The 26,886-nt window shown below is 37.0% G+C and overlaps 1 protein-coding gene across 2 annotated transcripts in view; it reads right to left on the bottom strand.

Annotated features, from left to right (window-relative positions):
- Window positions 1-5,780: 5,780 nt before the first annotated feature.
- homer3b (homer scaffold protein 3b) overlaps window positions 5,781-26,886 on the bottom strand; it is a 141,808-nt gene continuing 120,702 nt past the window's right edge. For both annotated transcript variants that reach the window (XM_030131789.1, XM_030131790.1), the window contains 3 exons: window positions 16,474-16,584; window positions 14,475-14,555; window positions 5,781-7,699 (listed from right to left, as the gene is read on the bottom strand). In XM_030131789.1, coding sequence (XP_029987649.1) covers window positions 7,514-7,699; window positions 14,475-14,555; window positions 16,474-16,584 — 378 coding nt within the window. In that variant the 3' untranslated portion in view covers window positions 5,781-7,513. The remainder of the gene's footprint in view (window positions 7,700-14,474; window positions 14,556-16,473; window positions 16,585-26,886) is intronic.

Raw genomic sequence — 26,886 nt, 5'->3', positions numbered from 1 at the left:
CTTGCTTGACTTGTTTTATTCAGTGCAGGAAAAAATTGTAAATTTGCAGTCACGACCAAAACAGGTCACGGGTATTTGATGGCAAGAAGTAGTAACTGGTTCCCTGAAACTAGATCAAGGTCCCACCGTAAACCTACGATACTATTTACCAAGTGTTCACAAATTAACTTTAAACATTTTTGATGCGAGTTCAGCAAATCTTTGCTTGATGTTTTCCAAGAAATCTGTTGAAGTTATTTGCCTTTTAAGTAAACCAGGTTTTTGAACCTAAAACCTGATTGACACAATAGTCGCTTTTCCATTGGACATAACTTTACTGATATTTTGTAAATGTTGAAAAAACATAAGTGCGTAATGTTGGTTTTTCCGTTAAATCACAAATGCGATCATATTGCGAGTTGACATGACAAGTCATTCCATAAACAGTGATGTACATAAATATGTTGATTAACAGATATATTCATTATTATTATATATTACCCTTCTAATCCATATCAGATTCAAAAATGATTCAGTTTCCTGGTGTGTCCACACATACAGCACCATGTTTCTTTTAAAACTCTTTTCGCTTGTAACGTTTGTCAACATCATTTTTTTTCATTCATTTAACTAGTTGCAGAAAAAGGTCTTTCCATTGCAGTTTTGTGAGATACACCAATTTCACTACACCCAAAAAAAACACCTCTTGCTGGCTCCAAAACTTTTAATCAAAAAACGAGTTTTGGCGAAATTGTCATTTTTCCATTAGTTAAATTTTTATGCGCAAATTATATTCATGCAATTTGAGGGTCAATGGAAAAGCGACTAGTGTCAGTTGTGCCAGTTTAATATTTTATGTCATTAATTTGAACACTGAACATAACTGACCCAAACAAGTGTCCTCATCCTACCATGTGACTGAAGATCTTGGCCACCTGTAACACCTGAGTTCACCTGCAGGAGATTGTGTTTTTTAAAGATTAGTTTGGACATTTTATTGCTTGTGTAATGATGGGACAATTTCACCTTTGACCTTTAGCATAAACCCATCTGAGCTGCAACAGGAAGATGTATATTTTCATATTTTAGCATTTTTTCTCTCTTGATTTCAGTTTATTTTGCTAAATTTTGATCAGTGACAATAACTGGACACAGGCTGCTGCTTAAAACCAAACAAGTTAATCTTAAATTCACCAGAAGAAACACATGCACACACAATCCAGAGCCTCTGAGAACAAAAGAACCCCACAGTGACTTTGCATGACTGAGTTTTAATGTTAAACAGTTCTTTACAAATATAAGGAGCTCATCTCACATGGTCACATCCCATCCAAACACCAGTTTACCTCATTCAGTTGCTCTTCTGACACTAAACTCTGGCCTAGAACTGACCGTCACTGATATGCATCTGCGTTTTCTCACCACTCAAAGCGTCACTGAAACCTACCTGATCTGATTGAAGTATACTGAGGTATTCGGAGTCGTACTGAAAGATCAAATGACTTGGACATAAAGCGTTTATAAAGAAACTTGAACTTAAATTTAATTCTGACAGTCTTAATCGTGAAGTTCATACAAAGGGTGTGTGTTTATTCCAGTTGATGTGGCTTCAGAGCTGCGTCTTTGGTACTGTGTTCTCTTCTAGTTTGACAATTTAGAAACCCTTATTCCAGTGTGTCGAAGGACCGAACTGTGTTTTTAGTCCTAGGATACTTAGTCATGGTTGATACTTTCCAGACTTGAGGATCTGGCATCTACAAAGCTAACCGTAATTAATTAAATTTGTGTTATTTGTGCAACACTGGAATATGGCTGCAGCGAAGGGTTCATAACATCAGAAAATGGAGCTGGTTCTGAGGAGCCACTGCTTTTATTCACCTCGTGCTTGAAAAAGTCCAGTCTGTCGCAGTCTGATGAGAGTCATATGAAGAAAACCCACAACAGTTCAAAACCCACTACTGTTAAAATGAGCAGACTCTATGGAGCTTAAACCTACAAATTATCTGTATTAATAATAAACAGGCATCTAGAAACTTTATTGCTAATTCAGTGATGCATGTAGCAGCTGAAGCCAGGACTGCAAGAGTGTAATAACTTGTCAAAATCCTAAAACGTCGCAACATTAACCATTTTTTGACTAATTTTAAACTCCTAGAACAGTGAAAATGGAACTAACAGAGCGCAGGTGTCAAACATGCGGCCCGGGGGCCAAATCCGGCCCTCCAAAGGGTCCGGTCTGGCCCTTGGGATAAATTTGTGAAAAGCAAAAATTACACTAAAATATGAACGATCCTTTTAGTTCAGGTTCCGCATTCAGACCAATTCAATCTCCAGTGGGCAGGACCAGTAAAATACTATCATAATAACATAGAAATAATGACAACTCCAAATTTCTCTCTTTGTAAATGTAAATATTTTCATGTATTTACACTAAAACAAAGTATAATTTTGCAAAAAAAATGTGAATAACCTGAAATGTCTTAAGAGAAGTACAATTTTGACAAGATTCTGCCTCTTAGTAAATATTTTGTGTGTTTGTAGATCCGCTGTGATCTGTACGTTATAATGTACAAGTGGAAATGATAAACTGAGGCAGAATATTGTGAAAATTACACTTATTTTTTCAGTTTGTTCATGTTATTCACATCTTTTGAAAGGATAGTTTGTAGATGTAAACCTTTTCATAATGTAATTTTACTTTTTTCGCTCTAAAACATAGAGAAAAGTTTGGAGTTGACTTTATTTATATATTATTCTGTTATATTATTTTACTAGTCCGGCCCACTTCAGATCAAATTTAGTTGAATGTGGCCCCTGAACTAAAATGAGTTCGACACCCGTGTAATAGAGGATAAACATATAAGTGTAGCTTAATCTAACGATGCAAATGCTAATGTGCTGTCTTTAAATCACATTTTGACATGTTATTATGCTTCTGGCGGTCACTGCGGCATCAGCAGCGAAGAACTGCACCTTATTTGTACCTACATTACCGACATATGAAGAAATCAATAACTCATCAAGAGGGCGAGAAGCAAAGATCAGTAGATATTGTGCATCAGAAGTTCACATACAAAGCTGACGGACGAGTCATCTAAGTACCCGATCGCTAAAACTACTGCAGTTGTGCTTTTTAACTCGAGCAGTCTGAGTTCGCACGCCGCTCACGACTGCGCAGACACACACAGCTTCACATTCGTTGGCAGGTTTTTGGGGGGGTTCTGCAGAGCTCATGCAGTGCGCTCATAGTGATCTATGCTCTGCGGCTCCTGCTAAGCCTCTTACTAGAGTTATTATTAACATAGTAGTGTAACGGAGTAAAGCACACAAAGGAAAACGCGAGCAGTTCGTGAACACTGACAAATGTAAACAAAAGAAAAACTTGGCACAAACATCATCAAGTGTAATCCCAGAAGAAAGTCAACAACGTTAAGGTGTGAGGGGTTCTACGCTATGTGGACAAAAGTATGTGGACATGTTGAATTCAGGTGTTTCTTTTCTAACAGGGGTCTGGGATACAAAACAATAATGACTAATGTCAGAATATAGTTTTATATTATGGATAAATATCATTGCATTGGTTAGTTTGGTTTAAATTGTTATCTTTGCTTCTAAAATGACTCAGATTTTTTTTTACCTCATTTCTCTCAATATTGATTTTTACATTTTTTTTTTTATCCATGACTGATTCTAACTCTAAATTTCTAAACAGTTTTTTTCTGCTCTGACTGTAAATAATAATTTTCTAACTAAAACTAACCATCTACTTTCTTCACATCTCGCTGAGGAAAAAAAAATCTCCCTTTAAACTTTAAGGAAATATTGATGTTTTTATCTTAATCATTCCAATAATTTTGTCCGTGTAGTTTATAAACATATAAGCACAAAAAATCTTTTAAAAATCTGGAGGTAGAACATTTAAAATCATAGTCATGGAAAAAAACAAAATCAATGTTCAAGAAAATAAGTAAGAAAAAAGGAAAGAAATCAAGTAAAAACCATCTCTGAAGCATTTTGGCAGCAAAGATAATTTAAAAAATATATAATGTGCTGCTCACTTTTAATCCCCTTTGGCCAAATATATTGTAAAATTGTGTTGAAAGTTCCTGCCCTATAATTTAGATTAGATCGTCTTTGTGTAAAACTTATTACAAAGAATTTATCATTTGTAACACAAAAATGTCAAAAAATTTGACACCATTTCTCCTGATCATGTAGTCACTCCGATGTCAGTTTTTTTTTGGGACAACCAGTATATTTAGATATGAAAGTACTCAGATATTATAATAATAATAATGGATTAGATTTCTATAGTGCTTTTTGAGGCACCCAAAGTACTTTACATTATTGACCCATTATTCATTCGCTCTCACATTCTCCCTCTGGTGGTGGTAAACTACATCTGTACCCACAGCTGTCCTGGGGCAGACTGACAGAATCGTGGCTTCCAGTTCGTGCTTACTCTGACCACCACCAAACATTCACACACATTCACACACCAGTGTGAGTGGCACTGGAGGCAAGGGGGGTGACGTGTCTTCTCAAGGACACAACAGACAGACTAGGACAGAGCGGGATTCAAACTGCCAACCCTTTGGTTATTGCGCTACCTCCTGAGCCATGGCTGTTCATTCATTATAACTGCACAAGGCCATTTGACCTTGAAAAAGTAGATCAAGGTCACCTATTTTCAATATTCTTCTGCTTCAGGCCCAGATGCATCCACAGTATAAATGTGGTGCAGGTATTGCAATGCATTCTTCAGATAATGCGATTAGAAGTTGGCCGAGGGGTAATAAAACTAACCAATGCAATGACATTTATCACTAGGGATGCACCGATCCGATACCAGTATTGGGCATTGGCTCCGATACTCAGTTTGTGTACTGGTATTTGTACTCGTAAAAGTAATCCAATACAAATGCACCGACACCACTTACGGCCGTGTGACATTCACAGTTCAGTGCAGCAGGTACGAGGAGGAGGAATAATGTGTGTGGAGTGTGGAGAGTGTGGAGATTTTTCAAAATAAATGATGGTGATAAAAGTAACGCTGACTGCAAGTAACGTTACAGACACAGACAGATACGGACGCAGCGTTCTGTCCGTCCTCTGCGTACATTCCATCTGTTTTCCAGGTGCTGGTGGATGCGTACCCAGACGGAGAATACCAGCAGAACCGCGGAGGTAGAGGATCTGTTCAAAGAGCCACTGTGTGAGTTAGAGAAAAACTACTGACACATTTAGGACAACTACCCAGGGCTGGACCGGTGTCCATCCTACTGATAATACTATGGGGGTACAGAGCGGTGCGGACCACCGCCAGCGGAAGTGAAAATGAAACTTATGGCTCATTTCTCTTTTCTCTTCCTGCTGAAGCTTCGCTTTTAAACCTTACCAGAGAAAACGCTGCAATATTAGTATCACATTAGTGTTACCTCTGTCGTCTCCATGTTTGTTATTACTGACTTTCTTCTTCTCAAAAAACTTTCCTCTTCTTCGTGGTATTTGTCCAGTATGGTTAATTCAGAGTGGCGCCCCCTGGTGGATTAATTGACAAACGCTCATTCCAACACATTAAATGTCAGTAGCAGCACTTTGTTCCAGTCAGACTAATGACAACGACAATAAAGCACATTTACAAAAGGAACTAACAACTGGAATGGGATTATTAAGTACTCTGTATCGTACTCTGTATCGTCAAGTACTCAAATGTAAGTACTCGTACTCAGTCTGGAAAAAAGTGGTATTGGTGCATCCCTATTTATCACAATATAAAATTAAGACATTTATCATTATTATTTTGTTGAAACACCTGAATCCAACGTGTCCCAATACTTTTGTCCACTTAGTGTACATGAGGCCACAGTGACATTTAAAGAAACTGATCAAAGTGGCCGGTGGAGGGGACAGAACTACCAGCACCGTTTTGGCCGGTGGCCACGGTTGACTTCTGTCCAGACTCTGAGTATCAACGGACATGAGTAACAGAGTAAAAGAGTAACAGAGTAAAGGCTGGGAACAGGCGGTCCTCTAGAAAAATAAGGAGAAAAAAAACCTAACAATGGTCGTACGCTGGCGATCTTCAAAGGACACAACGGGAGCAGGTGGTTCCGTCTGTTGGTTTTGTGTTGAGTTTCTGTCTGGTGTGAAACCAGTCGGGTTTTGCTGAAGGTCGTCTCCATGTGTCCTTGGCCTGACCAGACGGACAGTGGGTGCATCTCCACAGCTGAATGACACCAAGATGGTTCTTCAAAAGCAGACATTTACATTTTTTTACTCCGTACTACTGTTTTACTGGCACTAACATTTGAGATCTACAGATAGTATGACACAAAATATACATATTATCTACGAACCTCGGGCTAGAATTGCGTTAAAATACACCGAGTGAAACATTTATGGGTGCGCCGCTCTCAATTCCATAAAAGCACAGACAGAATTATGCTGAAATCTGGGTGTTTGGGGGGGAGGGGGGGGTTAGATGGGATTGCTTAGAAACGTATTCAGCATCTTAAGTACAGTTTTACTGCCTGTTACGGCTGAATGGAAAGGCCTCCAGCTCTGCAGGAACAGTGACCGATGGGTTCTATTAAATACTCTTATGAAGGCTGATATCCTGTCTCACTTCCATCCTGATCTGTAAATGCATTTGAATGTTACATGAAGTATTTTGCATAATGTGGAGGATCTAAAACCAACAAAACACCACAATCCTGGAAACAGACTTGTGTGTTTTCTTGTATTTTATCTAATATTTTTTGCGTTTTTTGATCATATTTTCCCCCATTTGACTGATGCATGATGGGGTTGCGGGTGTATTTTACCTGAACTTGTTGGACTGATGTCATGATCTTTGTCTTTTTCTGGTTGATTATGTGTAGGATTTTATTTTGCATATGTTGGTTTCTGTTTGTGTGTTTTTAAAGCACCGATGGGATCGACCCCGTGATTTTATTTCATTCAAAATACGACAATACGAGCTTCATATCTCATCTGAAATGTCTACTTTTTGAAGCTTATACTCCATTTTGGTGCCATTCGTGCCGTTCTTAAAGGTGCTTTAATGGTGTACCGTTATTAAACCATTAACTTTGAGACATTTGGTATAATTATCATAAATAAATGACACCTTCAGGGTCAGTTTCTTGCAGTTTCTGTCACCAGTTCAGGTTTTGACCGACATGCATTGAACACTAGAGGGAGCTAAAGCTTTCAGTTTCAAAGCAGCGAAGGCGGTTGATGAAATAAATGAAACCCTGGTGGAAAAATCCTTTTACCAAGGTCCAGGGGTCAAAGAGCTAAAGCCTGTTGTCATACGGAAAAAGAAATAGCTGTACAGTCACCTGTTTATGATAATTATACCAGTTTTAATAGTACAGATGTTTTAACTTGCACAAAGCACTTTTAAGGAGGTTCTCATACCTGCTGCTTGTAACACTGATCTTAAAACTGCTGTAACTTTCCCTCCATTTCACCTCTGGAGGAAACAGCTTTAGAGGACTGTTGAGATGCAACCCGACTCCTGCTGCGGTTATTTGTCTATGAGTTTGGCCAGGTTCTGTCTCAGGTCGTTCAGGTCGCAGATTTTCACGTCCAGAACCTCGATGACCCGCCGGACCTCGACCTCCGCCTGACCCTGTTCCTCCCGACTGGTAGCCAGCGTCTTCTCGGCCGTCTGAACCCGGTCCTCCAGCTCTGTGTTTCGTCTCTCCACCTCCTGCAGACCAAGGTCATTATCGTTAATGAAAACTAACGAAATGACGAAAACTATGAACTGAAAAAACATTTTTGTTAACTGAAATAAATATAAAAAATATAATTAAAAGAAGAAAACCATAACTAACTGAAACTGTATTGTGTGCTTACAAAACTAACTAAAACATGTAAAAATTATGGGTAAAATTCCCTTCGTTTTCATCTTTGTCAATATTGGATTGATGCGAAACTGATTTATTTCACTCTAGCAATTTTAGCTAGCGGCACCATATGGAATTTCACAGTCCGTCAGTTATTGTCACTTGTTGTTTAGAGTCGTCTTCTCATCTCCACACTACCTGGAAACATGGAGAGTAAAGTTGAGAGAAAGTGGCAGAGTCCTGTACAAGATTTATGTGAATACAACAGCGAGGAAGATTATATATGTGTATATATATATATATATATATATATATATATATATATATATGTATATATGTATATACACACACACGCTATGAGACCTGCAACAGTTGCTGAACTGACAGCAGCCACTGAACGTGAATGCACGCAAATACCACAGGAATTGTTTCAGGATGTGTGTGATTCCATTGCTTGGCGTTGTCAGCAGTGTCTGGACCACAACAGACGTCAGTTTGAGAACAGGCAGTGACAAAACAGTAAAATGATGTTTGTAAATTCTATTACATTTTGAAAATTAAATCAATTTTAATAAACACCTACTTTACAATTATTTAAAGTGTGCATACATTTTTTGGGGACACCCTGTGTGTGTGTGTGTGTGTGTGTGTGTGTGTGTGTGTGTGTGTGTGTGTGTGTGTGTGTGTGTATATATGTATATAAAAGAGTAATGTAAAAGGAAGAGGGAGATAAATATATCTTATGAATATTTTATGGAGAAGGGTCGAGATTAAATACATTGCACTTCTTCCCACCCCTTTTCGGGCATGTAAATGAAACTATTGTGCTGTTTTTATTTTTAAGATTGTCTTGATTGTTGATTTTTGTATTATTATTATTTCTATTTTGCTTGTTCACATATGTGTTAAATTTCATTGCATGTTTGGAATAAATCTCTAAATTGAATCTAAATCATGTGGAGATCAGTTCAGTGCTTCTTCTAAATTCTGTTCTGTGGTGGTTGGTCCTCTGCTTTAACTTCTGCTACTGCAAATGAAAATGTGCATTTTGTGAGGTAATTCTAGATGCCAAATGCACCAATGAATAAGATTATGGAATGGACACAAGGACAAAAAAGGTCATAAGGAATATACATAATTCACTACTGACGCTGCGACTGTAATGACAGAAGACCTAATAAAGCCCATGCAGTATGCATCAGGTGTATACGCCTGCATTAACATGGAAATCTGATACAATTTGCTTTCTCCTTGAAGTCCTCAGTTGCCGACTCTGAAAGTGCAGCTCCAGTTTGGTCCAGAAAACAGAAAACAATGTCACCTAGACTAACCCCGTCATCAGTAAATGGAACCAGAACGGACTGAGTTTCACAGTAAAAGTACAGTGAAAAATGAGAAAAAAAGAACACTGAAGAGAAAACACTGCTGTTATGAATGTAGAGGGAAAAAGGTTATGTAAGAAACGCATCCACTGAGCTAAACTGTTTAATAACTGTTGGTCCACGAATCCTATCAACACATTTTAATATTATTTATTATCATCGGTTGATAATTTTGTTCATATTTCTACATGGTGCATATTTTTTTCTTTGGTCTTTGTTCATTTTGTTTGTTTGTTTTTTTTTCATTTTTGATAATTTTGTTAATTTTTCTTGTTAAGTGCTTATTTTGTTCAATCTTTTGTTGACTTTTCTTCATGTTCTCTATATTGTACTGATAATTTTGTCAATATTTGTTCATTTTGTTTATGATTTGTTCATTTTTGTTCATTTTATTGATCATTTTTCTTATTAAGTGCTTATTTTGTTCAATCTTTTGTGGACTTTTCTTCATGTTCTCTTCATTGTACTGGTAATTTTGTTAATATTTGTTCATTTTGTCTATTATTGTTTTCATTTAAGTTCTTTTTGTTGATCATTTTTCTAATAATCTTTTAATTCTTTTGTTTGTTTGGTTTTAATGCAAATTCGAAATAAATAAATAAACAAACAAACACATTTCAAATGTCTATAAAAACATCAATTTTGTTTCAATTTACGTCAAACTTGGCACATATACAGAGGCAACTGATGCTAAAGTAAGCTACAACATGTGCGAGGGGCGGGGTTTGCTGTGTTTACTTGAGATCAGATTGGTCTGTATGTGCCTCTTGAACTAAAATGACTTCGACACTCTTGATTCTTTGTATCTTCAGTGCAAATTTGGCACTTCGCAAATTCATCTTGCGGACGAGATTGGACCCTTTGGCGGCCGGTTTTGGCCCAGGGGCCATATGTTTGACACCCCTGCTCTAATGTGTTAAAATGAGCAGAGAAGTTGCAGTGATGTTGTAAGGTACAGCACTGAAAAGAAACCTTAAACATTTGCTGGATGCGAAGAACTTGGAAAAATACTGGGATATGAACTACCAAGAACACGTTCTGTGTTATATTTGGGTCATTTAGCAGGAAAAGACAAATCAAGTAAGGATCCTCTTGGCATCGTCTAAAAAAGCCATCACACGAAAATGGTGCAAAGAGGACCCCCCCTACGCTAAATAATTGGAGAGACATTGTGGAAGAAATGTACAACATGGAGAGACTTACGTATATGATAAGACTACAGCAAGCAACATGTGAAGATGGATGGAAAAAATGGACAGTGTACAGGACGACAACTGACACTATGTTCTAAATCACAGGTGTCAAACATGCGGCCCGGGGTCCAAATCTGGCCCGCCAAAGGTTCCATTCCGGCCCATGGGATGAAAGAGCAAAAATTAACCTGAGCAGTCCAGGTTGTCCAAATCATTTTGGTTCAGGTTCCACATACAGACCAATGTGATCTACAGTTAAAAAAAACAACACAATAGCCCATAAAAAATGACAACTACAAATTTTCTTTGTGAAAATTTAGGTGAAAAAAGTAAGATTACACTGTGAAAATATTTACATTTACAAAACTATTTTGTCACAATAAAATGCAAATAAACACATAGATAAAAACAAAGATGAACAACCACAAATGTGCAATTTCAACAATATTCTGCCTGTTATTAAATGTTTGGTGTATTTATGGATCCACTGTGATCTGTAGTTGTGTTAATAATTACAGATGTAATATTGTAGAAACTGTTCAAATTTTAGTTCCAAACTCCAAAATTGTAACAATATTCTGCCTGTTACCAAATGTTTATGGAACACTGTGTAAATGTACAGTATAAATAATAAGTTGAGGCATAATATTGTTCAAATTGAACTAATTCTTCAAATGAAATTTCTGGTTTTTTTCAGGTTATTCACATCTTTTTTGTAAGTGTAAATATTTTCATAATTTAATAGGGAGTTTTTTGTACTAAAACAAAATGAAAAACTTGGATTTGTCATTATTTATAGGTTATTAAGTCATTATTTTACTGGTCTGGTCCACTTGAGATCAGATTGGGCTAAATATGGCCCTTGAACCAAAATGAGTTTGACAGCCCTGATCTAAATGTTTGTGTTGTAAAATTTCAAAAATGAAACAATAAAATATAAGTAAAAAAAAAAAACAAAAAACATTTGCTGCATGGAAAAGCGTATAATCCTGTTTATGAATACATCATTTCAAATGTGTACTCACAACTAAAATAATCTATATAAAAGGCATCAGTGAGGGAATACTTCATGGAGGTCGCTTTTTAATTTTTTATGTAATGACTGTAATGACTCAAAGTTTATCAGCTTCTGCAGCATCAAGGACGTAAAGAGAGTGTCTTTATGCTAATTTTACTGCAAAGATCTCACATGATTAGCATTCCTTCTACCTTACAGTGCAGTTGGATATAAAACACTCTGGCAGGACGATAACCTTCAGGATTCAGCAGCGATAACATCAGCTTCTATAGATGTCTGCGCTCTCCTCAGTACAGAGGAAAACTGATGTAATTAACAATAATGAGTGTTGAACTTGTGTTGAATTGAGCTGTAACGACCAGTACAGTACCAGGACCAGAGGAATACAGAGTTTATGGATCTGTCACATATCTGTTAAAGTGAGAGTCTTAGCTTTTTTACATTCAACAATTGTCTTGATCGGAAACTGCATAATGCACCCGTTTTTTTTGTTTGTTTTTTTTTTTCAGATTTTTTTTCCAAATAATTTTTATTTATTTTTTTATGGAATGTCCTTCGCAATGGACAGCATTTTTTAAGTAAAACTGTGAAACTTTTGTCCCCTACACAGGACAAAAATGCATTACTGGGTCTCAGGAGGATATGGAACAATGGGATTATATGAACAGTTGTAAGTTTTTACATTTTGCTGTGAATTTGTTTTTGCATCTTGTGACATTTATTTACTTATTTTGATCTAGTATCATAATGGTTTTGCATCATTTCATCAGGTATATATTTACTTATGTTTTGTTTGTTTTGTACTTCCTAGATATGTAGTTTTGCACTCGGTTTTGTATTCATTTTGTATTATCCTTGGATGTATTTGTTTGGTTTTTCTGACTTTATACAGTATGATTTTACAGTTAGTTGTGTATCGCTAACCATTAAGGCTATTATTATTTCGAAGGGGACAGGAAATATAAGATTTTCAAGCATGGGTGTGTAAATGTTTGTTCACCTGATGGTTATTGAATGTCTGCTTACGACATGCACAACCATGAATGAAATAAATAAATGAAATGGAAATGGAGAAAATACAGGAGGATCAGACCTGTTAGTGATAAAATACAGATTACACAGGGTGTCCACAAAGACTCTTTACAATTTAAAACATTTATTACAAAAGCAATTGATGAGATATGTTCATCAGATTCGTTCTATCAAAGTTTTTTAATCGCATCACATTTTGGTCCATTTTTCTTCAATGAGAGATCAAATGCTGTTAATGTTGACCTTTGACCTTTTGACTGAATATGTGTCACCACAACTGGACGACCTTCAACCAACCACCATGTTCCAGGTAGATGGTCCACCACCACAGTGGGTTCTGCATGTTGGTGGGTTCTAAATCAAACACTTACACACCGGTGGATTGGAAGGGATGGTTTAATTCCATGGACACCTCCTGATATCACCAGATATCACTCACTATGGGGTTATGTTAAAGATATCGTGCATCGAACACAGATACGGGACATCAACAACCTGAAGCCAAAGATGGGAGATAGGGTTTCTGATGTCTACAGTTCTTCTCTGAAACTTCTGGTCCGATTAATTTAAAATTTTTATTTCTATCTTCCTTGGGACAATGTCTACAAAATTTGTTCACTTTTTTTTTTTTTTTAAATAAATGTTGATTTTTGACGTTTAAAAATCAGCCTTTACTTATAATGGTCCATATTTTAATGGCTTATAACAGTGTTTTTCAACCTTGGGGTCAGGACCCCACGTGGGGTCGCCTGAAATTTCTAGTTATTGATAAAAATAAAAATTAAAAACTTACTAATGAAAAATATATGATGAATTGAGAGAGACAATCCCAATCCATAACAGATATGACAGACTGTGAGTCTGAAACTGGAGCACTGTGGTTCTGTTTATCTGTCAAATGTTCATTGTGGTCGGTTTTAGATGCTGCAGCTCTTTCATAATTCATAGTTTCAGTTCTTGTTTGTTCAGTATTAATTGTCCTCCTTGTAAATCCAAGCTGGACTGACTGTACATATCCTGACCAAGGAAAATCCAATTCTCTTTGTGCAGTAATCTACACCTGGATTTACTGCCTCCGTCCATAATAATATACATTATATAGACTAAATGTCGTCTAAAATTAAAGTTTATTTGCAACCATAGTATAGCAAACTATTACATGATCAAAAACAAATTAATTTTAGCAAAAAAAAAAACAAAAAAACAAAAGTCTCTGTTTTGAATGTCTGGGGTCGCCAGAAATTTGTGATGTTAAAATGGGGTCACGAGCCACAACAGGTTGGGAACCACTGGCTTATAACATCAGCGATATCAATATAGTTACTATTGATCACTGACAGGAAGTCATAAATGGACTTTCATTGAATTAGTGGAGTTCTCCTCCAGTGAAAGTACCACCCACCTCTACTGGGAGACTGATCTCCTACATGAAGACCACAGGACTCTTACAGTCATGGAAAAAATTATTAGACCACTCCTTGTTTTCTTCAATTTCTTGTTCATTTTAATGCCTGGTCCAACTAAAGGTCCATTTGTTTGGACAAATATAATGATAACAACAAAAATAGCTCATATTAGTTTAATTTCAGAGCTGACATCTATCCATTTAACATGTTTTCTTGATAATAACCAAAATCACTTCAGTTTTTCCATCAATATCTATGGCATTGTACTGACAAAAACAGTGCTTTTAGACATTCCATGTTTTCTTTTGTCTGTTTTAGTCACACAGGAGTTAGTACTTGATTGCATTACCATTGTTTTTGATGACTTTTGATGGTCTAATAATTTTTTCCACGACTGTACATAGAGACAGAACCTGACAACTTCACAAATTCAACTTGGTATTGATTCTTGATCGAACATGACGCTGACATACAGGGACATTGGAACTATTTTCTGACACTTCACAGAGCAATCATCTAATTAGTTAAAAAGTCATCATTAGTCACAGCCCTGTTGTTGTTTCTTGTCTTTTACACCTTTAAAGGAAAACCCTGACTACTTTTACCTGGAGTCTCTGCATGGCCTCCTCTCTCTCCTTCTCCAGCTCGCTCACATCTGTTTTCTTGCTCTGCAGATTGTGAATTTCCTGAAACCACAGCAGAATCAGACCGTCAAATCCCCACACACCCACCACCACTATTTTATCTGAGTACGGAGCCATCATCTCTGCAGTTCTCCACTGACAAAGAGTCATTTGTCATAGACCGGAGGGTGGCGATAAGATCTGGGACACCTTGATGTTCCTGGGGACGAGACGGGTTTCAGCCTCGAGGGAAACATCCCACCATGACCTTGCAACAAATCCTGTTGCCAAAAGTGGAAGTTGTTAAGATGATGGGACAGAAATGGTTATGCTAATGAGGCTGGAGGACAGCAGCGTCTTTCATGGGATATTGTACTGAGCGTGCCCGGTTATTTGACAGACACTGACCGACACAAATATGCATTTTAGCATCGTAAGAAAGCCATAGAAAAACGAGGCAAGACACTGGTTTGGGGGGTTTCATTAACCCTTAGGAGTCTGAGCCTATTTGGCCGATTTTGAGTACTTTTAATTTTGTCTTTATATACTATATAAATAAATGTTTACTATACCCATGTTTGGTATCTTTTTTTTCAGCACAACTTCATCTATCTCATCTGCCTGTTATTTTTTCACTTTAACCTACTGTATCAACACAAAAGGCTAAAAAACACATGAAAAAGATAAAATCTGATTTAATTTATAGCATAAATAACACAAAGATGCTTAACGAACCTTTTCAAAGACTTTAAAAGTGAATATTGGTTCCAAATATTAGGTATATAAAATTAAAATTGTAATAAATAAAACTATACTCAAATATTTGACATAAAAGCAGATCTTTACATAGGCGTTTCTCACCCACCACCCCCCCAGTCCTCCCAGTTTCCACATCCGGTTCAGGTGGGGGTCCATTCTCACCCTTACCTGTAATGCTAATGAAGTCTGTGGATTAGAATCCGCAGATTCGGCCAGTTTTTTCCATTTTGAAAAAAGACAAAAAATGACGAAGATATGGTCAGAAATATAACGCCCCCCCACCTCATTTTCATACTTTTATTCATGTTTGTTTGCTCTGAGTTCAAACCGTCATATCTATGGCTGTATTTGCTCTATCAACATCAGATAAAGTGTTTCAAGTCCGCACTTTTGAATGCAATTGTCCCCAGTGGTCTAGGTGACCGACTTCTGATCCTATGACGTGTTGAAAATGTAAGTAAGTAAATTTTATTTATAGAGCACTTTTCACAGAGTCACAAAGTGCTTTATCAAATCAAAATCAAATCAAATTTACAGAAACCCAACAGGATCCTCCAGGAGCAAACACTTGTGATTGGTGACAGTGACGAGTGGCGAATCACAAAATGTCATGTGATTCAGTCACGGGGCCGTGACTGTGGACCTCTAAGGGTTAAACTGTAGCAGCTCTGGGCATCTACATCTGCTTTCAACTTGATGCATTTTCTAAGTGTGTGGCCTTTTATCGCATTTCTTTTCCGATAGACCAAAGCAATAAATCAAAACAAGAAAAATGACAACGCCCTGAAGATAAAAAAAAAAAAAAAGTCTCAGTAAAAAAATAAAAACTCAAAATATGTGACTAAAGACCAGAAAGCTCTCCTCTTTCATACCAACTGGATTATATAAACATTTTCTTCTCTAATTACTTCTTGATCAAGAAAAAAACACACTTACTGAACCGGAAAATATAAGATTTACAGAAAAAAATTCCCAAACTGACTTTTTCACTGGCGTTCCTCTTCATGCTTGTTGTACCGAAAGACAATTACTGATGTTTGCAGGGTTTCTGTTCCACTAAATGAGAATCAGATGGAGATTTAGGCCCTGCTTTCACAAACCACCAGCACAGAGCTGATTGCTGGTAATATGTTCTGTCTGCTGTGTTTTCTGCTGGATTTGTACACTGACTTTAATTTGAAGATGATAAATGGGTTTGGGCAGTGTGCAGTGCCAGTCTTGCCTGCTCTTTTGTGCTCAGCAGGGCTTCCAGCTCCTCCACAGACCGACTCAGCTCCTCTTTAGCCGTCTGACCGGCAGCAGGATGCCCCAGCTGGGCCTCCAGCTCTGCCACCTACAACACACACAGGACGTAAATACACACCTGCAACACACACAGGACGTCAATACACACCTGCAACACACATTATGTCAATACACACCTGCAACACACAGGATGTCAATACACACCTGCAACACACTAGGGGTGTGTATTGGTAAGAATCTGGCAATACGTTACAAATCACAATACTAGAATCACGATATGATATATCGCGAAATATCACAATACTGTTAACAAGGTGATATTTTTACCTCTGCCAGGAGGTATTGTGATCACTTTACTTTGTGTGTTTGTTTGTTTGTTAGCAACTTTACGGGAAAACTATTCCAACCATCTTTACCAAATCTTCCCCACAGATAGGCCTAGGCCCTGGGACCTACCCATTAAATTTTGGGCCAAGTAGGCCAAAGTTCAAGGTCACAGCAAGGTCACAAAATTTACAGTTTTCCTATCTCTCATCATTAAGCAATTTTCCAAAATTCAAAAAAATTCAAAACAACTCAGATTAGCCTCAAATTTGATCCACCCGTAGCTTAGAACAATATCTTGTATCTGGCACAAAATTGTCCACATCCACTGTGGAATGTGGACTCTGTGGACATTTCAATTTGACATTGAAAATTCCATTTACCACACATTTTTCATTATAACTCAACAAATATTGATTGGAATTTAATATAATTTGACATACACATGACTGGTACCAAGCTTCAACTTTTTCTGCTGTACGGAACAACCTGGAAACTGTTGAATTTAAAAAGAAATAGTCGATCCACACATGCACACCGTTTGGAGTGCTTGGCGGAGGTTTGCGTTCTCTGAACACTTGTTGGTTTTGTTTTTTTTTTAAAAAGATTATTTCCTGGAAAAACTTAAAGTGCAGCATTTGGATAAATAAAGTTTTAACATGCGGCTTTACCAGTACAAAAATCACGCAAATAAATCCTGTTTTTAGATCCTGCTTAAATGTTTGTATTCTATTGTGAAAAGAATATATAGTGTTCAGTCCCTGCATCATCCAACATCAGAACATTATTTTTGTGCATTCTTAATAAAAAAACACTAAAATTTCCCTCTTTCAGACAGTAGAAAGTGTTTTTAGGATGCTTTTAATAACCGTTTTCAGTTTAAAAAAACTACATGTATGACCTGCAATGTCACAATACTGCTTTAGTTGTATACAAACAACAGAGCAAAATACCCATGTGAATATAGAAATAAAAGAGTAAAATACCCATGTGAATACAGAAATAAAAGAGTAAAATACCCATGCGAATATAGAAATAAAAGAGTAAAATACCCATGCGAATATAGAAATAAAAGAGTAAAATACCCATGTGAATATAGAAATAAAAGAACATGACAAATAAAAAAGAAAAACAAAAAACAAACATGAATCTCCACCATGTCTGCATTTGAATAAATACTTAAAAATATCGATACAGTACTTTTTAATATTGGTACAGTATCATGAAGTGAAATATCGCGATATGTTGTGGAACCCATATTTTCTTACATCCCTGCAACACACACAGTACATCAATACACACCTGCAACACAATGAATTAAACACATTCAGCATGATCATCACTAACTTTCCAGTATCTGGGTGAGCATATCATGGACAGTTTGTACTTCATGTTATAAAAGGTCATATTATTTTCCTAAATTTGTTTTAGGTCAGAATTCCAAAGTTGTTCATTTTTGCAGGATTTTTAAAAATTTTTCACCCAGCCACTAAAATCAGCACAGTGTAAACAATGGTAAATTACTACACTAGTATCCCTTGTCAGTGTATCTTTTGGTAATTGGATTTTCTTTTCAGAAACAAAAGAAAAACTAGTGGTTAATTGATTTTTGTTTTAAAATAGAAGAATTGAAATTGAATTTCAAGGCGTTTTTGTTTTTCAGTGTCAAAACAGATTAACAAAATTAAAAAAAAAAACGGTTAGATTTTTGTTTTCTCTTTCTAATAACACAAAAGAAAGTTACAACCTGACAGAAATGGAAAAACAGACCAAAAACAACTGCTTTTTTCATTTTCTGAGACTGGATGTTATAATTTTCAAGAAAAGAACGCTAATGCTTAGGTCACAAAGATTCTTATGAACGATGGGTTTGTACGAATCTTCCAGTTCGTACAAAATCTGGAGTTCATAGACATTCGTGGAGGGAGCATGTCTACGATGTCCAGATTTCGTACAAAGCCATCGTTCATAAGAATCTTTGAGACTTAAGTGTTACTTTTAAAATAACGCTGGGCATGTATGATGTAGCCCCTGTCACAAAAATGTAAAGGGGATGGATCGGTTGCTTTTACCAATCCCTGATCCAGCTAAAATGTTAATATTGGGGCTGATATCTGATCCAAATATCGGATCGGTGCAACCTTACAGAGAACTGCTCCTAACCCGGTCAGAGTGGCAAATAAAAAACTCCTTTTTACTGCAAAAAACCTGCAGGAAGAGCAAAACTTGAACAAAGAAGGCCTTCAGGAGGAACAGTACCACGTCCTCATCCTAAAAACCAGTGTAAAAGTATGTAATGGAACATCTAGAAAAGTGGACGATGAAGTTAAACTAAAACTCTTGGGCCAGAATCATGAAAAGTTCATTTCTGTCTCAGTTTCAGCCGTGCAGGAAAAGTATGACACCTTCTAGCTTCCTAGTCTCCTAATGAGGACAACAGGTGCAAGTTAAGGAGAACAAAGTCTAAAATACAGGAAACCCAAAATGTAAGTGTGTCTCAGGTAACAGAAACGTCCTCCAAGTCTGTCCTCTAAGATCTAACTTTGTCCTGGGAAACCTAAGAGTTTCACATCACATCCCTGAGCCTGAAGCAACAACAACCAGGAGATGACAGAGTGAAAATTAATGATCACTGTGTTTTTTTACGAGGTAAAAATGAATTCAGAGTTTGCTATAATTTATCTGGGGTCAAACAGAGCTGTTGTGTTTAAGTAATCAGGCCAGGGGGGAAAAAAACGGCGCATAAATAAGAATGAAATATTAAGAAGTACTTTGCAAACACCGGTTTTGTGTAGCGGAACTAAATGTGGGAAATACAAACCCCCGACTCTCCATTTTGCTGTTACACTCTAACACATTGTTCCTATCGTTTAATTGATTACCCAAGCCTGCAAAATCCTCTTAGGAGGCTGGAAAAAGACTCATTTAGGCTTTTAATCTAATCAATTAGTCGAGCTGAGGCTGATCAGTCCAGGTTTGATTAGGATGTTTTTCATTAGGTTTGTACAAAACACGTCTGTTGAAGATAAAAAAAAAAAAACGTAAGAAAATGATGAGAATGAAGCACTGAGGTCTTGTTTTAGACACTTTATGAGCTTGATGTTTGACGCTCATTTTTTTTTAATGTTGATTTTTGTATTTCTGTTATTTATGCTTTAATTTTTTCCCCCAAGTTTTGTCTGGTTAACAGTCTACCATCCACCATTTTACCCAAGTCTTTCAGATTTTTATTTATTCATTTATTTAGTTATTTATTAGTTAGTTAGTTAGTTACTTGTTACAGCAATTACATGTTGGAAGTTGTGGGTCAAAGGTCAAGGTCAGGAGAGATTCCAAGAAATCCCATTAATTTTCATAGGAAGAAATTAAAGAAAAAGTCATATCTTGGTCAAAACTCATTTAATCTGATTCTAATTTATCACATACATGTGTAGAGTCGAGACCATAGTTGAATATACTTGTTTTTCTGATCTCACCGTTGCCATGTTGGCCTTTTGGAGCCAGAAGAGACCATAAATGGACAAAGGGGGTGGAGCTACAGGAGCTAGAGGAATCATGAGGGGGATGTAATACTAAATGCTAGCTTACTGACTCGGTAAGACACTAAACTTCACCAACCACTGGGTAACAAGTAACAGTCTTATTTGTGAAAGCTATTAACCTTAACTACGATGGCACTGTCTGTCAAAAAAACATGTTTTTGATATATATATGTGGCAGGTGGTGCAAAGCAAAGAAGGGGAGGTGCAGGGATTAGGAAGGCGGGTATAAATATGCCCGCCTGCAGGAAGGAACAGGTGTGTGGCTGGTAGTTCCGACCGGAGGAGTGAGGCGAGTGCACCCCTCACTCCACACTGGTGCAGGGGAACGAAGGAACACGGGTAGGCCGAGGCCCTGTTTTTAAATGTTTGTAATGTCCGGAGGAGTGTGACAAACTGTTTTTATGTTTCAGACTTGGTTCCCTGCTGGGGCGGCAAATATGGGTAGTCGGTAAGGGAACCATTTGGACAAAGCAGGTATTTTAAAATTAATATAATCTGCAAACGGTTGTGTATTTTAATGGATTTAATAAAGTGTTTAAGATTTTTGTTTGTGCTTTTTACAGAGGCATTGGGGGCCTGCTAGCTGTTTTCTTGCCTTTGTTTTTGGTTTATTAGTGTGTTTGTTTTTTTTTCTTTGTCTAGTCCGCCCGGCAAGTGAGCTGGTAATGGACATAAATAATCTGGGAACTGCCCTTGGGGTGGACACTTTTTTTTTTTGTGTCTTTTTTTTGTTTTGTCAGTCTTATTTGTTTTTATCCTCTGCTGCCACCCCCCCACCCCCACCCCCGCTTAATAACAATGCTTAGGTTGAATCTCAGTTAGGCTGTCAAGGCAGGCATATGGTGATGTGTTTGCATTAGTACGGACGTGTGTGAGGATCTTAAGTATGTTAAATCACAGAATGTGTTAACCCTTCTGCAGTGTACACAATAGTGAAGTGTGTTATTTAACCCTTGCCTTGTATGGACCTGTGGGAGATGAACCGAAGAGGCTAAAGTGGGCCTATGAATTGTCAAGCAGAGCTTTGTAATAGAACTGTTGAACTTTAACTCCTCCATTGTCATTATTGATGCTAATTACCTGTTAAGGGAGTAACATATAAAAATATATATAAAAAAAGCTCTAAATGTCTGACATGTCTTTTACTAAATCCACTTAACAACACCTGCAGAATTAGAATTAAAAGGGTTTGTGTTGGCGATATGCACATGCACATACAGAGACGCCTACAGAGAACTGACAGTTACTATTGACAGTGTTGATAGAAATGAGGGAAAACCAACAGAGGTCACAGCCTTCTCGCCCACACTGTACATCCACACAAGGTAGTAGAGTGAGTCTGTTTTGTCAGACCTAGAGTATCCTCAACACCACCCATCATGCATCTCTCTGCAGTGCAGCCTCCAAATGGATGAAGGACATTTCTTCCCTTATTTCATCGTTCTTTCTCTCCTCTGAACTTCCACACATACCAGACCCACTGAGCGTCAACGTTTCTGAGAAAAAGAAGCTTGACTGTGAAGGGTCACAGCCATGAAACCTCTCGCCTCGGAGACTTTTGGATTTGCCGGAGGGATGCGACCTCGTGAAAAATGATGAAAAGTATTTTTCCCATGACGTGACCTACTTCACTATGTTTAACATATTAATGGAAAACTCAAAGATGATAAGTTACAGTTTGACCGAAGCAAAACAGGCTGTTTGGTCTTTGAAGTCTCAATATGAAGTTTGGATTTGACATCTTATCAATTATCACAGTCAGAGCAAGGCATTGTGGGATCCACTCCCACTAAGGCACAGGTGTCAAACTCTGGTCCTCGAGGGCTGGTATCCTGCATGTTTTACATATTCCCCTCTTCCAACACACCTGGTTCAATTATTGATCAGCTCATCATCATGCTCTGCAGAAGCCTGATAACGATGTAATGGCTTCCAGGTCTGATGGAAGAGGCAAATATCTAAAACATGCAGGGCACCGGCCCTCCAGGACCTGAGTTTGACACCCCCGCACTAAGGCATTTGTTGACAATATACACAAAACATTGAATGCTTTGGATAAAAACTGAAATTAAATGAGTATTTTTATTCAGTTTCACAGATTGTAATGTCCACAAAACTGCTTATAGGTAATTTTGTTGAGGTCGAACTGAAATATCCCACATTAAAAAGTCACTCTAATGCAGTGGTTCCCAAACTTTTTAGGCTTGTGACCCCATTTTGACATCACAGATTTCTGGCGACCCCAGACATTCAAAACTGAGACTTTTTTATTTGTTGCTAAAACTGATTTGTTTTTGATCATGTAATAGTTTGCTATACTATGTTTGAAATAAAGGTTAATTTTAGAGGACATTTAATCTATATAATGTATATTATTATGGACGGAGGCAGAAAAGCCAGGTGGGGATTACTGCACAAAGGGGGAATTTTATTTATTTTCCTTGGTCAGGATATGTACAGTCAGTCCAGCTTGTATTTCCAAGGCTGTAAATTAATACTGAACAAACAAGAACTGAAACTATGAATTATGAAAGAGCTGCAGCATCTGAAACTGACCACAATGAACATTTGACAGATAAACAGACCCACAGAGCTTCAGTTTCAGACTCAGAGTTTGTCATGTTTTTCATGTATTGTGATTGTCTCTCTCAACTCATAAATTTTTGATTAGAAAGTTTTTCTTTATCTATTTGTATCAATTACTAGAAATTTCAGGTGACCCCATTTGAATTCCAGGCGACCCCATGTGGGGTCCTGACCCCAAGGTTGAAAAACACTGCTCTAATACCTCACAGTGATTTCATCTCGTTGGGGCCAGCGCTGCAGATACTGCTGACCTTTTGTTGAAAGACTGCACATTGGATTTACAATGAGTATGAGTGGCAGAATCATTAGCCAATCAAATTCACTGTTACATGACAGGATGCCCTCTGGGCCCAGCAATCCGCCCTGTGGTACCCCCAACTTTCATCAAGAAATTCCTACATATGACCGCAACCTTAAAGAAAAGAGATAGTATTTGTAATTACTACACCACATCATGTTGCAGATCTACTGAAAATTTATTTTTCAAGCATGATAATGGAGAGTGAAAGACCCACAGCCAAACTAGATTCACAAAGGCCAGCAGTGGTTTAGTGCACCACTTCAAATTATGTAACTACAAGCACAATGAGTGGCTAACGGCTAGTACTGAGCACAACAAGCTATTTTACTGGTTGTGTTTACATTTTAATATGACTAAGGGGACATTGAAGGATGCTGACTTTTGCAGTTTGAACATCTTAACCAAGGCTTTTAAACACTAAGGCCCAATCCAAATTCACCCCTTACCCCTCCCCCTTGATCCTTACGTTTGGCACTACCCCTTGAAATGGAGTTGCAAAGGGGTAGGATTTGAAACATGAGACAACCCTTCAAGACCTGATACTCATCACTTGTAAATAAAGTCCATGTGTCAGTCAACAATGCCGCTGTAAACAGATGGGGCAACTTTGTTTGCGAAAGAATTCCCCATGCCGTCAGCAGTTGTAACCGTCTCCGTTCCATGGGCTTTGGTCATCTTTTTGCTCTATCAACCGCAAACCACAGAAATGCGATCTATAACACACTGAAATGGCATTAAATGGTCGATCAAATGATTAAGTTGTTTGCGAAGTAAATACGTACATCTGTGTGTTTCTCTCATCACACTGCTGCACTTTTTTACTGTGTTGACCTCCATTTTACTGATGATTCGAACAGAATTCTGGGAAATTTCTCCTACCCCTCTGTTTGTAGTGTGGTCCTGAAAAGTCTCAGTTTGGAGGGTCAAACAGCCCTCCCTGTCAGACTCTTCGAGAATCGGGACACCCCTACCCGTTTACGTGAATGTGCAAAATGGAGGGGGAGGGGTAAGGGGGAGGAGCCAAGGGGTGAATTGGGATTGGACCAAAGCCTCTGAACATCATGTATATATGTGGAAATGATAAGATAAGAAGATATTATCACATTTATTGATCATTGTATTTGGAGTAAATATTTAAAGTGCCTATAAATATTATAGTCTATCTTAAAAATGGTTGATTAAGCTAATCTGATTGTGTGTGAGGTGACTAAAAAGTGTATGTGAATAGTTTTTATGAATGTTTTGTGTTATTGTAAAAATATAAAGAGGAAAATATGTGTTAAAGCAAAGGAAGCGGATCTAGTTTGATTATTAGTTTGTAAAAAGGGGGTGGGAGTCACTATGTTATACTTCTTCCCACTCCTTTTCGAGCGCAGAAATTATTTATTTTTTTTGGACCATGTTGTATGATTCTTTGTTATCTGATGACTCTATGTGCTCGAAATAAAACTATTACTACTACTACCAAATGTAAGATCAGCATCCACAAGGAGAGCCAGAAGAAACAGGGACAGCGGTGAATCAGCTGAAACCAACATGTTATTGAACGCTTTGTCAGAATAGACAGACACATGGACTTTATTTACAAGTGATGAGTGAGTGCTTTACTATTTTAGGAGTATTGTGTAATACGTGTTGTGGTTCACATTATTATCAGTATTAGCCTGCGGTGCCTGTATCAGGGATGATGTGTGTCTGTGGTTTATTATTCTTTACTGAAACACTGGTACACCACTGACAATAACCTGTGGAGTTTACACAGTCTGACAAACAGGATTAATAGCCTTTCCTTGCTCATATTTTTGTTATTTACTTCTTTTTTTTTTCTTACTATTATGGCTCTTGCTGTGTAACGTTTGACTATTAAATGTGACAATAATAGAAGTCAAACAATGAAATATAGGATTTCATGACAGTCTGATATTTTGAGGAAGCTCTAATTGGATTAAATGGATCAGATTCGCTGTTTGCATGTCAGCTGCTGCAGAAGAAACACCACACGATCACAGCTGACAAGTGGAACGTCTGCACACTAATTGGCACTTTGGTTTTATTTTCCACAAACAGAGGCTTCAATGGAGGGGAATTACATCCCTATAATCCCCTCCCTGTTTTCTTATCTTTTAAATTTGATCCAATAATTTCATTTTTTTTGGTCTTGTTGATATGGTGGTTACAGGTCTTAATAAATAAATACTATTCTGGTTTATTTATCAGTTGTTTGCTTTTAAATGGAGACAAAAATATAATGTTGATTTGTGTGTAATTAAATATGGTTTATATAATTGTATTAGGGGGAAATGTATGAATCAGCTTTATGAACAGAGCGACATTTTTAATTGAGAGTGTGTAATTACTGCACCACATAACAATACTACACTGGACAAATAAGACTGATTTTTTTATGTTGATTTTTTTGTATTTCTGTTATTAATGCTTTTATTATTTTTACCACGTTTTGTCTGGTTGTTAACAATCTACCCTCCACAATTTCACCCAAGTCTTTTAGATTTTTATTTATTTATTTATTAGTTAGTTACTTGTTACAGCAACTACATTTTGGAAGTTACGGGTCAAAGGTCAAGGTCAGGAGAGATTCCAAGAAATCCCATTAATTTTCATGGGGAGAAATTAAAGAAAAAGTCATATTTTGGTCAAAACTCATTTAATTTGATTCTAATTTATCACATACATGTGTAAAGTCAAGACCATAGTTGAATATACTTGTTTTTCTGATCTCTATATAACTTAAATTAAAAGCACAAACACATACATACATATAAAAACGTAAAGAAACATGCGTTCTCTCAGTACGACTCATTTATCTGTGTGACTTATACTGTTTGACATTTCCCGCCTAAAGCAGCCACTGACCCCTTCAGCTCTCCTATTAACTCTGTTAAATCAGCTATGAGACATTTTAACACAAACACACATATGACATCATTATGAAAAATTAAGCAACATTATTCTTAAATGTTAACATCTGTATTGGATTTGACTAAACAAGTAACTGTTTACCATCCTGCTGTAGTTTTCAACACATGAAAACAGCAGTTTAATGAATAAATGTGTGCAGTATGCAGAAACTCAGCAGAGTACCTGTGGGAACAGTTCTAGATAGAAAGGTTAAGGACAAGCCTCTATTCAATAACAATATAAACTATATGGACAAAAGTATGTGGACACGTTGAATTCAGGTGTTTCTTTTCTAACAGGGGTCTGGGATACAAAACAATAATGACTAATGTCAGAACATAGTTTTATACTGGGATAAATATCATTGCATTGGTTAGTTTGGTTTAAATTGTTATCTTTTCTACCATAATGCCTCAGAGATGGTTTTTACTTCATTTTTCTCAACATAGATTTTTTTTTTTATCCATGACTATGATTTTAAATGTTCTACCTCTAAATTTCTAAAATAGTTTTCGTGCTCTGACTGTAAATAATACATTTCTACCATAACTAACCATCTACTTTCTTCACATCTCCCATTAAACTTTAAGGAAATATTGATGTTTCTAAACTATATGGACAAAAGTATTGGGACACATCAGCTGTAAGATGTCCTGTTCATGCTGATTTGAGATAAAAACATTAATATTTCCTTAAAGTTTAATCAGTAAAATCAGTA

Source organism: Sphaeramia orbicularis, chromosome 4 (assembly GCF_902148855.1).
Source record: "Sphaeramia orbicularis chromosome 4, fSphaOr1.1, whole genome shotgun sequence".
NCBI classification, from domain to species: Eukaryota; Metazoa; Chordata; class Actinopteri; order Kurtiformes; family Apogonidae; genus Sphaeramia; species Sphaeramia orbicularis.
The sequence above is the reverse complement of the archived record's forward strand: the minus strand, read 5'-3'. Positions and strand labels throughout refer to the sequence as shown.